This window comes from Amblyraja radiata, chromosome 4 (assembly GCF_010909765.2).
Source record: "Amblyraja radiata isolate CabotCenter1 chromosome 4, sAmbRad1.1.pri, whole genome shotgun sequence".
Classification (NCBI taxonomy): domain Eukaryota; kingdom Metazoa; phylum Chordata; class Chondrichthyes; order Rajiformes; family Rajidae; genus Amblyraja; species Amblyraja radiata.
The window spans coordinates 45,028,382-45,042,905 of record NC_045959.1 but is presented as its reverse complement, the minus strand read 5'-3'; the positions used below and the strand labels follow the sequence as shown (position 1 = coordinate 45,042,905).

General features: G+C 42.3%; 1 protein-coding gene across 5 annotated transcripts in view; it reads right to left on the bottom strand.

Moving 5' to 3' along the window:
- stau2 (staufen double-stranded RNA binding protein 2) overlaps positions 1-14,524 on the bottom strand; it is a 369,378-nt gene that overhangs the window by 299,396 nt on the left and 55,458 nt on the right. For all 5 annotated transcript variants that reach the window (XM_033019292.1, XM_033019293.1, XM_033019294.1 and 2 more), the window contains exon 5: positions 13,406-13,541. In XM_033019292.1, coding sequence (XP_032875183.1) covers positions 13,406-13,541 — 136 coding nt within the window. The remainder of the gene's footprint in view (positions 1-13,405; positions 13,542-14,524) is intronic.

Genomic DNA, 14,524 nt, shown 5'->3' with positions numbered 1-14,524 from the left:
AATGACAACAAATAAATTGTATTGTATTGTATTGTATTGTATAGGTTCCAACTTACGGCTGATGTCGGTTTCCAGCCTGTGGATTTCCCCTTGCAGGTCAGAATTCACATCCTCTATACGGGCATCAATCTTGTCAATCTTCCCAAAGATTTCTGCCTTCGCAGCCGAAAGCTCCTGACACCTCTGATTCCAATAATTCATCAACCTTTGAAGTTCAACACTAAGTATATTCCATTTTTCATTTAATTGCTTTTATTTATCAACCTCCCGTTTGTACTGCCTCTAATAAAGCAAAGCATCCCAATTGCCTTGTAACCACAGTATCGACCTGCTCTCCTACAACTTACCCTCCACGGATCATTTTGACCCATGTACCAATTATCTCGCCATTTATTGTACATTCTCTCATCGAGTTGTATTTCCCCCAAATGTGTGTTCCTCAAGCATACTAATCTACGTTATTTCTATTTGTCAATTTTCTTCCCAAATGATAACACCTTTTCTCTTCATTAAACTCTCCTCACTGTCAATCGCATGTGCAATTTTGCATTTTCTGCCCACTATTTTAGCATGCCCCTCTATTCAAGTCTGAATCATTACCGTTTACTAGAAAAAAACATGTCTATTACAAAAAAGCCTGGTTTTATTCATTGATGATAGTCTCCCAAGCACAAAAGCATTTGTCGAGCATTGTTCTTTATTCTCTGCTACCAAGGCAAATTTGGATCCAATTTATCAACTTCCATTGGATTCACTGGTCTTTTTTTTTGGCCAGCCTGTTATGCAGGACCTTGTTCAAAGCCTTGCTCAATTCAACATAGGCTACAATAAATCCACTCATTTCATTAACACTCCTTGCTATCTCTGAAGAGTTTAAATTAGATGGTTCAGAAAAGACACCCCCTTAGCATATAGGTGCTGACTGATCTTGACTATTCTGTCCTTCCTAAACAGGTTTTGCTAGCCCTCAAGGCTGATTCATCGACCTTTGAGGTTAAATTCATTAAACTATATTTCCTTTCTTATGTAATTGTTTCTACTTATCACATGGATAGCTAGAATGGTATCAATAGAAACCACTCCAAGCAATCAACCAAATTATTTGGCAATACATTAACAAATGGTATGGCATATATTGTCTTTAAATTATTTGCTAGCCTGTAGGTAGGAGTGGGAATGGGAATGGATTAAAAGGAAGCAGTGAGAAATTAGCAGTTGTGATATGACCTTTTCCCATGCACTTGTCAGTACTAATTTCAATTGTCGTTAAAGAATGACAAAAGACTGCTTCTGGTATATGATATTCCTCCCACAAGTCAGCTGGGGGATGTAACTCTTGCATTATTGAAGAAAACATAGTATCCTGCAGGGAAATCACAGCTTCACACCAAGCGTAGACTGGACGACCGTTTTGCTGAACACGTACCCTCAGTCCGCCAAGCCCTGCTGGATCTCCCAGTTGCTAACCATTTGTAGGGCTAATTTCTCTACCTTGCAATAGCCAAAAGTAAAAGGTTCAATGCCTTTCCAGATCTGTTGCTATTTCAGGCATGATTGAAGGTGCCTACAGCAGTCCCAATATGTATTTGAGGTTTAATCCTTTCATTAAAACTGCAGATAATTTTTCTTTTTGGCCTGAATATGCAGAAACAGGGAATCTGATTAGCGAGACCAGCATGTTTGAACAATTTTAGTACCGTAATTACTTTAGGCCCCCTTTAAGTTGCAGGAAAGCTACATAGCTAACTTGAAGTTTACTCAGATTAGTTTTGAGTTTTTAAAATGGTTGTCAATCTCTCCTTGTCAATCTCATACCAACCTTTGTCCTGGGCCTCCTCCATTGCCAGAGTGGAAATTGGAAGATGAGCACATCATATTCTGCTTGGGTAACTCACAAGCCCATGGTATGAACATTGAATTCTCCAATTTTAGGTAACTAGCCAAGTAAGAACAACCCTTCTTATTTTTATCCTCTTTTCCTTTGCTGTGCCCAACCTGGTCTCAAACTCATCCCTTCTCTTCCATCTATATTCCTTCTTCTGGCTTCTCAATTCCCACCTCCAATTCCTCACACTGTTCATCTTTTCATCTCAGGCCTCTGTCCAATTATCTGCCCATCAAAACTTCCCCTCGCTTGTATTCACTCAGCAGGTGTTGTCCTGCCCCATCTCTCTTGCAGCTTCCTAACTCCCACCAATCAGTCTGAGGGGTCCTGGCCCAAAATGTCATTCATCCATGTTCTCCAGTGCTGTTGCCTGACCCATTGAGATACTCCAGCACTTTGTATTTTTTTGTAAATCAGCACCTGTGGTTACTTATATATCACTGCTTCATGTTGGGAGCTTGAGTGACAGAGTATTTTTTTGTTGAAAGAAGAGAAGACAATTTTGAAAGAAAAGATTAGTTGAAAGAAGACTATTTTACCTAACTTGACAAATTTTGTGTCAAACAGGGCTAAGAAACTTTTTTCAAAATTAGTCAGCTGGAAGGAGAATGATTCTGATTAAAATACTTTTGGGTTTTTAAATGACCCATTAAAATGGTGTATATACAACCTACCAGTACAGCCCAGGATCAGACCCTTTGGCCTTATAAATCCCTAGAATATTATTCATGAGAAAAATGTACAACAGAATTTTCCCTTAAAATTCTGGCTCGGTACATTCCTCTATACAAAATGGAAATCAGATGTGAGGCAGATTGTTAAAACAATCTTGAATATTAGCTCATTTTATTCTAATCTTTTTTTAGCTTTTGAGAAAACTCAAAACTAATCTGAGTAAATTTCAAGTTAGCTATGTAGCTTTCCTGCAACTTAAAGGAGGCCTAAAGTAATTACGGTACTAAAATTGTTCAAACATGCTGGTCTCGCTAATCAGATTCCCCGTTTCTGCATATTCAGGCCAAAAAGAAAAATTATTTGCAGTTTTAATGATTAAAGGATTAAACCTCAAATACATATTGGGACTGCTGTAGGCACCTTCAATCATGCCTGAAATAGCAACAGATCTGGAAAGGCATTGAACCTCCCACTTTTGGCTATTGCAAGCTAGAAAAATTACCCCTACAAATGGTATGGCATTGGAATATTTAATACATTCATAAATTCTACATCAATGGTACTAAACAGCAAATAGCTAAAATGCTTCAGGCACCAGATTCTGCCCTTCAATGTTTTCTCCATTCTTTTCTCACCAGGGCATTTGTAGAGAGGCCTCACAGTTGCTGGTAACTCTCTAATATCATAATGAAGAACTAATTATTCATGACAGCGGGTAGCTGGTCACTAGGTGATTCAACTTTCAAAATTATAAACAGCTTCCCACCAAAAATATCCAGAATTCTCTTGCACAAATTGTTACATACTTGGAGTGATGAGAGACTAATGCTTTTTTAACATGGCCACAAGAGAGAATCCAAATTTAGAGACACAAGAGGCCATAGACTTTGAAATCTTGAACAAAAAACAAAGTGTTGAAGAAACACAGTGGATCAGGCATCAGCATTAGGGGCGGCACAATGGCATACTGGTAGAGCTGCTTCCTTACAACGCCAGAGATTCGGGTTTGACACCGACTACGGGTGCTGTCTGTACAGAGATTGTATGTTCTCCTGTGACTGCGTGAGTGTCCAGTTTTGTCCCACATTCCAAAGATGTGAAGCAGGGGTCGGCAACCTACGGCTCCTGGGCCGAATGCGGCCCATAACCCGAAATCATCCGGCCCACAGGTGGATTTTGTTTCCCGTATTCATCTGGCCCACCGAATGCCCGCCCCGTGCATGGCCGAGCTCTGGTTGTACCACATCCTGCGCAAAGCCGCTGGCACGGGCGCACACCTTCTGTGAACACGTTTAAGAAAGAACTGCAGATGCTGGAAAAATCGATGGTAGACAAAATTGCTGGAGAAACTCAGCGGATGAGACATGCAAGGATTGCATGAAGCAGTCTCACCCGCTGAGTTTCTGCAGTATTTTTGTCTACCTTCTGTGAACACGTGATTTGATGCCTGCCATCCGGGGCGGGATCCATGTGTACATGTGATAGATGTGGCCCGCCATGCGCTCACAGACATGCGGCCCGGCCCCTATGCAGAACAAGGTTGCCGACCCCTGATGTAAAGGTTTGTAGGTTAATTGGCTTCGGTAAAACTGTAAATTATCCCTAGTGTGTAGGATAGCATTAGTGTACAGGGTGATCGCAGGTCGGCATGCGCATGGTGGGCCTAAGGCCCTGTTTCCACGCTGTATCAGTAAAGTCTAAATCTGTGGAGGGAAATGAACAGACAATGATTTGGATCAAGACCTTGTGCTGAAAACCTGAAACATTGTCTATCCATTTCCAGATTAAAGAACAAGTTCTTCCCCATAGTTTTTATCAGACTACTGAATGGTCCTTCCATAAACTGGGGTATAGTCCCTTTATTCCACCTTACCTCATTGTGGACTGTAGCGTTACAAAGCTGTAACTCAATAATCTGCACTCTAGTATTGTTCTCTTTGCATTACCTGTTCTCTTGTGTCTGCCCTGATTGTACTCATGTATAATATTATTTGACTGGTTTGAATGCATACAAAGTTTTTCATTGTAGCTTGGTTACAATACAATACAATACAATACAATACAATTTATTTGTCACTTGAACCTCATAGAGGCTCAAATGAAATGTTGTTTCTGCAGTCATACACACAAGGAAAAAAGACCCAAGACACAACACAATTTACACAGACATCCATCACAGCGCATCTCCTCCTCGCTGTGATGGAAGGCAAAAATACTTATCTCTCCCCTGCACTCCCCATTCCCTCCCGATGTCAGAGTCAAAGTGCACGCGATAATAATAAACTAATATCAAAACCCTCAACTGATAAGGACAACACAGGTAGATAGAGTGGCAAAGAATGTTTGGGTGTGCTTACCTTCATCTGATGGGACTTTAAGTATAAGACTCAGGATTCATGTTGCAACTCTATAGGACTTTGGTTCAGCTGCATTTGGAGAATGGTGTGCAGTTCTGGTTGCCCCATTGCAGGAAGGAAGTGGAGGCTTTGATGTGGGTGAAGGAAAGGTTCACCAGGATGCTGCCTGATCAGAGGATTTTAGGAGAGATTGGACTGACGTGGTTTGTTTTCACTGAACAGATGAAGGCTGAAGAAAGACCTGATAGAATAATGAAAAGCATGGATACAGTGGACAAATCAGATCCTCGGCAGAACCACCGCTTTTTGATGAGAGGGAACATTTTAAAGTTGGTGTGTGGGGCATGTTTTCTTTTTACACAGAGGGTGATTGGTGCCTGGAACTTACTGCCAGGGGTGATGGTGGAAACAGATAAGATAGTGTGGATAGTTTCCACAACACCTGTTGTATCCTGCATCCATCTTTTTACTTCTAAATTTAGTGTAGAGATACAGCGCGGAAACAAGCCCTTCGACCCACAGGGGCAGTGCCGACCAGCGATCCCCGCACATTAACACTATTCTACATACACAAGAGACAATTTTTACATTTACCAATTAACCTATAAACCTGTACGTCTTTGGAGTGTGGGAAGAAACCGAAGAAGTCGGAGAAAACCCACGCAGGTCACAGGGAGAACGTACAAACTCCGTACAGACAGCACCCGTAGTCAGGATCGAACCCGGGTCTCCGGCGCTGCAATTGCTGTAAGGCAGTAACACTACCGCTGCGCCAACCGTGCCGCCCATTATTTTGCAACTTCATCACCACTAACGCAATTATTCCACGACTACCAGCTCTGTCTTAGGACGCCAAGTTCCTAAGCAGTGGAAATCCCTCCTAACCTCCAAGGCATTTGGTTACCTTTCCTAAAATCTACTGATAAAAATCCTGCAAAATCTCCATTAAAATGGTCAGGTTGTAGAGTGGAGCACATGAAACAGTATGAAAATTAACACAAAATCATTGGTTACACAACCTACTATTGTTGCTTCTGCTTCATTTTCTATTTCTCTCCTGGAAAACCGAAGGCCATTTGCAATAATACTAACAGCCTTCAGGTGTCCTGATGATTTCCCTTCATGCGATGGCCCTGTTGAGGAAGTTGGTCACATTCTTTAAACTTACATGGACCAACTGGCTGGAGTTCAACCCTCGACCCTTCCACCTCTTACTATACAATTCAAGGTCCATAAAAGGATGTCAATAATACCAATACCCAAAGAGCAATATGACAGGCCTCAGCACAACCGACCCGCGATACTATGACTGTGCAGCCAGACACAGATCCACCGACATCTTTAAATTCGGATGAATAATGGATAACAAAGAATGATCAATAATCTGGTTGAGTGGTGCCTGAACAGCAATCTTACTCTCAAAGTTAGCATGACTAAGTAGCTGGCTGTTGCCTTCAGGGAAAGCCAAGGATTTATGAATCTATATTCATTGGCGGGATAGCGGTGGAGAAAGTCAACAACTTAAGTGTTCTTGAGCGTGCATATCTCTGAGCCCCCGCACATTGGTGCTATTGCAAAGAAACCTATCATTGCGTCTACTTCCTTCAAAGTTTTAAAGAGATTTGCATGTCACCAAATAGCCTATCAAATCTCTACAGGTGTACAGTGGGCGCATCACGGCCTGGTGTGGTAACTCAAATACCCAACAATGGAGGAGGCTGCAGAAAGTGGTAAACAAAGGTATTGACCTCCCCACCATCGAAAAAATCTAAAGGAAGAATTGCCTCAATGCAGCAGTTTATATCAAAGATACTAGAGGAGCAAGATGCGCCACTCAGCGAAAAAGGCGTAGTATCACATGTGTGATTGTCGACGCCATTTTACCGGTCTGCCCACACACTGTCCGTGTTGGGAAGTGGGTGGGGGGTAGACGCAAAAAGCCCCCCGTGAGAAATTGTATTTAACTCGGAAATTGAGGATAGATAAAAGCTGGAGTAACTCAGCAGGACTGGCAGCGCAGCGACTGGAGAGAAGACCCTTCTTCAGACTGAACTGAACTGAACTCTCGTCGGTGAGAGTACTTGTGATTGTCTGCAGAAGGGTCTCGACCAGAAACGCAACCCTCTCCCCAGAGCCGCTGCCCGTCCCGCTGAGCCACCACAGCCCCCCCCGTGTCCACCTTCAACTCCAGAGTCAAACAAAAAACACTGGAGGAACTCAGCGGGCCAGGCGGCACCCGCAGAGGGAACGGAACAGGAGCCGCTACGGGCCAGGAATCTCCTCCCGCCCCCACCCCCCCAACCCAACAGGAAGGAACCGCAGGTGCAGCCGTCACCCCAAAACGTCAATGATTCCGGGAATGCCGAGGCGACAGGGAGGGGGAGAGAGAGGGAGTGGGAGAGCGAGAGAGAGAGATGAGATGGGGATCGGGAGACAGAGCGCGAGAGTGAGGGAGGGAGTGAGGGAGGGAGGGAGCGAAAGACAGAGACACAACGTGGGTGAATGACTTTACCTGCAGGAAGAATACCGTGCTTGCGGTCCGGAGCCCTCAATTACTAAGTTTTAAGAAATTCTCACAATGTGTCGTAGGGAGAGAGAAGGGCAGAGTGAGATGGGGAGAGAGAAGGAAGGCTGTTCGTTATAACGTGCCATCGCTCCTCTCTCCCCATCTCTCTTTGCCCCTTCTCTCTCTCTCTCTCTCTCTCTGTCTCTGCCCCATCTGCCTTTCTCTCTCTTCCTCCCCCCTCTCTCTCTGCCTGAGAGTTGGCAGCCCTGCTAGTGTCCTAGGTCCAAAGGTGGATAGAAAGAAAATACTTTAAATGGTCTACGTAAGAAGTTTTAAATAAGCTCTTCTACATTGAAGGTAAATTGACATATTAGTGGCAAAATGCATCTTCAATATACAGGTCTCTCCCCACAACTGAACAATTGCACTTAAATGCTATATATTGTGATATATATATATATTTTGTGTGTGTGTATATATATATATATACATACATACATACATACATACATACATACATACATACATACATACATACACAGAGATTGAAAGAAAAAGGTTGCTAAACAAATTAGAGGAAATCTGAATAAAGAAACTAGAGAAATATGTCAAGTCACATAACACATTTAAAAAATATCTCGCACAACGCCACGCGCTAGGCGTACGCCGTCAAGACGCCGCGTACGCCGGCCGAGACGCCGCGTACGCCCGTCGAGACGCTGTGTATGCCCTCAATGCGCCTGCAGGCATTACAAGATTTTTCAAGCGACCACTTTTGGTCGCGCTAGACGCATGCAATCGCATGCTGGTGGGGACAGGCCCTTAACTTGCCTCTCACACACAGGCACACATAAACACACATTGATATAAATATATATATAAGTTAAATTTAATTTTGTGCACAGTGTGTGTTAAAGCAATACAAGGGAAACTACACAATACAATGCAAGGGAAACTACGCAAAGGTGGCGGCTAGGGAGGAAAGATGGGAGGGAAATGGAGGAACAGGGGGAAAACATTTACAATAAAATTAACTAAAATATGTGAGGTGATAGATGCGCTATATCAAACACTTCCCGACAACACTGATTACACTGATGATAGAGCGGATTACACAGTGGGATGCATATCGGACAAATGGTGGCCGTGACGTTCCGTTACGTACTACACGTCAGCCCATTGGATTTCGGAGGAGTGGCCTATCTTGCTCCTCTAGTATCTTTGGTTTATATCAAAGACCCACACCGTCCTGGCCATGCTCTCATGTCATTGCTACCATTGGTACAGGACCCTGAGAACCGTTATCACCAAGTTCAAGAATAACTTCTTCCCATCAACGTCCTGCTCTTGAAACATACTGCACAAACCCACTTGCATCAAAGTATAATGGACTCTGTATATGGCTGTACAATGTACTTCAGCTTGCACAAATATGGTCAGAGCTTCTGAAGCACAGCGCTATAGGTGGAGAACTAATGAGTTTTTCCATATCCTGTTGAAAACTGTGGTAGACAACTAAGCAACTAAGCAACCAATGGCAATTGGCAACTTCATAAATAACATAAAGCAGCTGCAGTTCTTTCTTAAACATCCTGGCAAAATGTGTTCCCTTATAGCAAACATTTAAAATAAAACACCTCTTTCCCATTATTGGGCTCCTAGTATACTTTTTATATTCCTTGTAGGATCTGTGCAGAGAAATGCTTGAGAAATGACACATCATCATCTTGAATCGCTGGTGAAGGTACACCCGAGTACTCCCTTGCGCCTAATCTTACAATGTCATTAATGCCATGCGTTTGATATGTGCTGCTGAAGTAGCCAAGGAAGAAAGTTCAGTGCATTTTGTGGATGACATACATTGAAGCTACTGTGCGTTAATGATGGAGTGAATGAACATTTTGAGTGGTTAATGGGGGGGGTGAACCAAATAAACAGTTTTGTGTTGAACGGTCTCAAGCTTCTTGAGAGTTATTAGCTCTGCATTTTGCTCAGGGTCCTGCAAATTTGATTCACTCCATGTGATGTCAAGAAATGGCTGAGATCACTGCACATAGCAAAGGCTATGGGACCAGATAACATCCCAACTGTGGTACCTACACCTACACTCCAAATATAGCTGCACCTCGGGTCAAGCTGCTCCAGTACAGTTACAACACAGACATCTATCCGTAAATGTGGAAAGTTGTCCTCATTTGTGCCATTCACAAAAAGGTCAATCCAATCTGGTTAACCACTGTTGGAAGGAATTTTGACTTTCACCTGTACCTGGCTTCACATGGGACACAGTTGCCATCTTAATTGTGGCTCACACAGGGTCAAACATAAAGAACATCTCCTAGACCAGTCGTGATTTCTAAAACAAGTCAGTTTATTCAAGGCCTTAACAGCAAGCATTGGAAAGCACTCTGTGTTTTCAGTGCACACTGTTATGGCCCTGAATAAACTGAGTGGTTTGAGAAACTCACCACTGTTTAGTCTAGAGATACAGCACAGAAACAGGCCCTTCGGCCCACCGAGTCTGCACTGACTGGTGATTCCCCATACACTAGTACTATCCCACACACAATAGGAACAATTTTACCAAAGTCATTTAACCTACAAATCTGTATGCCTTTGGAGTGTAGGAGAAAACTGGAGCACCCGGAGAAAATCCATGTGGTCTCGTGGAGAACGTACTAACTCCATGCAGACAGCACCTATAAACAGGATCGGACCCACGTCTCTGGCGCCGTGGGGTAGCAACTCCACCATGCCACCCAGTGCCAATGTTCTGTGTGTCTGTCCCTGTCTGAGCCATAATTAAGAGGGTGACTGGGCTCCTCGTGAAGCCAGATACAGGGTACAGTTTAAGCACAAATTTCCCTCCAACAATCGCCATCCACGTTTCTCAATTGTCAGTAAAGTGATGCAAGGTTTCATCAACAATGCGCTCAAGTGGCGTTTACTCACCAATAACCTACTCGCCAATACCTTATTGGGTGTCACTCAGACCACTTGGGTCCAGACCTTAGCACAGCCTTGTGCAAATATGTATGAAAGAGCTGAACTCTAGATGTTAAATGAGAGTGACAGTCCTTAACATCAACATCACATTTAACCAAGCGTGGCACCCAGGAGCCACATGAAATTGAAGTCAATGGGCTTTAAAAGACAATAAAGGAAAAATACTCCAATGACTCTCCAATAGCTTTCACCAAGGAAGGTAATTTAAAAACAGGATTTTTAAAATATATATTAAAAAATTGCTGTCAGGCTTCAAAATTCTTTAGAGCCTATTCTGATATTTTATCTCAAAAAGTCTGCTGGTTATTTTTCTGTTTCATGTGATGCTTAATAACAATAATTTATTAATTAGTCATAGAGTGATACCGTGTGGAAACAGGCCCTTCGGCCCATCTTGCCCACACCGGCCAACATATCCCAGCTACACAGGTCCCACCTGCCCACGTTTGGTCCATATCCCTCCAAACCTGTCCTATCCATGTAGCTGTCTAACTGTTTTTTAAATGTTGGAATAGTCCCTGCCTCGACTACCTCCTCTGGCAGCTTGTTCCATACACCCACCAATTGTGGCAAAGGTATCTAATAGTGCATTAGGAAAGGGAGAATAGAGAAAGAGGCGACACGCCGGCTGTGATTTCTCACAACATGACCCACAGAACAGGCAAATGCTCGAGATGCCTAAGTTAATAAGCTACAATGATTTATGTTAACTTGGAAAATTCCTGGAATGCAGAGTAAAATGTGTAGGCTGCAGGATGGTCCATGGGGAGAACATTACAAATACTCACAAGAAAAGCATCCATGCATGTATGGAACTAATACAAATTTGACTGAAAGCCAAACCTTACAATTAGGGGAAATTACATGATTATAATTATAGTTGTAAAGTCCTCAAACACTTGGATGCTTATCATACATGTGGAAAACAAGCCACCGACTCAAGGAAATAAACACTTTGGAATACAACAGAGAAACCAAGAAACCAAGCATCCAGATGATACATGATATATTCAGAGAGAAATGCTTCAAAATATTATGCTACTGGAATCAATGCCATCTGAGCCAAAAAATAATTTCCATCAGTGCCAAATACCTGGTGTGCTGTCTAAACTGTCATGTAATTATGCTGTAATATGAACAAAATTATAATAGATTTTCAGTGAATCGGGAAAACGCAACATTTTGTATTTGCTCTGAGTGTTTCGCTATCATAAAACATTTTGACCAGATTATTCTAATATTCCATTGTTGAACATTTTATTATATTGAAAAAGATTACTCCATCTAAATACTAAAGTGAAACAGTACAGTACTCACATAGATATAAATAAACAAGACAGACAGATGTTTGGCAGCTGTGGCAGGGCTTGCACGCCATTACAACAGGGAATGCCATCTCACAATCTGTCCATTCTGCACTGGACCATTTGAACAATAAGTTCAAGTTCAAGTGAGTTTATTGTCATGTGTCCCTGTATAGGACAATGAAATTCTTGCTTTGCTTTAGCACACAGAACATAGTAGGCATTTACTACAAAACAGATAAGTGTGTCCATATACCAGAATATAAATATATACACACATGAATAAATAGTACTCGTACATCAAGCTGTTGTTCATTAACTATAGTTCATCGTTCAACACTATTACCCCCTCTAAACTTAAACTCAGGGAACTGGGTCTTTGTTCGTATCTATGCAAGTGGACCCTTGACTTCCTCGCTGTCAGACCACAATCAGTATGAATAGGCAAGAACAGTATAAATAGACATTTCTTCCTGAATGACTACCAACACAGGAGCACCTCAAGGCTGTATGCTCTGTCCCCAGCGCCACTCTCTCTTTACCAATGACTTGCAGAAACACCTCCAACCGCCATATATAAGTTTTCCGACAATACCTCCGGCATTGGATGAATAAGTGGTAACAATGAGTCAGGGAACAGGACAGAGATTGATAATCTCATTGAATGGTGCCAGAGCATCAATCGTACCCACAACATTAGCAAGACTGAGATTGTTGACATTAGGAGGAGAAAGTCATAGATCCATGAACCTGTCTTCATCGGCAGGACGGCGGTGGATAGAGTCAACAGCGTCAAGTGTAACTACCTCTGAGTTGAGTCCTGGGTCCAGCACAGTGATGTGTTTATTGAATGCTCATCAATGCCTCTATTTCCTTAGAAGATTCGGTCACTAAATACACTTGCAGAATTTCTACAAGTGTATGGTAAGGAGTCTACTGACTAGTTGTATCACAGCCTGGTTCAGTAACTTGAATACTCAGGATTGAAGGAGGCTGCAGAAAGTGGTCCACATTGCCTGGTCCACCATGGGTATGAACCTCCCCACCATTGAACGGATTTGCAGGAGGTGCTGCCTCAAGAAAAGGGAGCTAATATCAAAGACCCATACCACCCTGGCTACACACTCATCTCAATAATACCATCAGGAGGAAGGATCAAGAACCCGAGGACCACGACCTCCAGGTTCAAGAACAGTTTCTTCCTAACAATAATCCGGTTCTTGAACACTGCACAACACTAATCACAACCCTACCTCAGCAACGATGATCTACTATGGTCATTGTTTTGGTTGTACTAAAGTTTCCCTTTTGTATTATTATGATATGGTTACCTCATTAGTGATTATTAATTTATTGCATTACTGATTATTATATGCTTATTTGTGCTTTACCGCGTTAATGGGGCTGCAACAACGCAGCTAGTGCGAATTACAACATCCTATTTTGGACATTCGAGTAAATACTCTTGACATTCACCAAATATATTAGTGAGGTGCAAAAGATTCAACCAGGATCAACATGAAGGGAACATGAAGGGATTGCTATTTTTGTTAATATTCCTTACATCCAATTAATTTTATTTGACTCTTTCAGTTGATAATGGACTATAATAACGTTAGCAGATCAACTTACAAATAATTTGCCAATAAATTGAAAAGCTCACCAGACTAACCTTTGATTGTACATGCCCTTAAAGTTATAATTAGCTCTGTAGTTGGGTAATGGCTTTGGTTCTAATGGTCTATAGATAGCAGGCTCACCCCTCCTCATTGCAAGACCATTCAGCTCTACCGTTGGCGTTATGCTGCCTGAAATACACACAAAAATAAATACAACAGCCTTTTAAAGCAAGACCAAACTATGCAACTTCAAATGCTGCAGATTATACATGCACAATAATTTAAATACGCACTCTACAAAAAAAGATTTCATAACTTGTCAATGTCCATGACCAAAATGAAAGGTACCACAATCACTGGCATATGTTGTATAGTTACCCCTCAACATGAAGTTGTATTTAATGATAAAACCATGCCAAAGTGCTTTAGGATATTTTAGGAAACACTGGACTGTGTGGGATTGAGGGCTGAGGAGGAGGTGTGGGCACAAGCGGGGCAGAGGAGGGAGAGAGAAATAGTGAGAATGAAAGAGAGAAATTGAGGGAGATCATGAGGAAGGAACAAGTGATCGAGGGGGAAAGAGCTGGAGAGGTCAAAGGGTAAATCTCAGAAGTTTGCGTTTCGACAGCCAAATACTCATGCTGAGGAATAATAATATCAAAACCTCAAGAGATCTTAAGGAAGAGAGTTTTTCACTGCTGCGGGAATAGATTATTGAAAAAGGGACGAGGCACGATCACAGGCAATGTTTAAAACAAGGCTGTATTTTAAACAGTGAGCACAAGGACAACCTGAGATGGACCTTTATTGTTGTAACATTTTGATTTGCCCCCTGGTTGAAGCAAAGTCAGGTTCCTATTAAATCTTTTCCCCCCATCACCTTAAAACTTTGTCCTCTGGTTATCGATTTCCCTACTCTGGGCAAGAGACTCTGTACATTTAACTGATCTATTCCTCTCATGATTTTGTGCACCTCTATAGGAACACCTAGCCTGCTCAAACTCTCCCTATAGCTCAGGCCCTCGCAACATCCTTGTAAACCTTCTCTGCACCCTTTCCAGCTCGACAACATCTTTCCGATAGCATGTTGCCAATACTGAACACAATGCTCTAAATGTGGCCTCTTATATAACTGCAACATGGCCTCCCAAGTTCTATACTCAATACTCTTA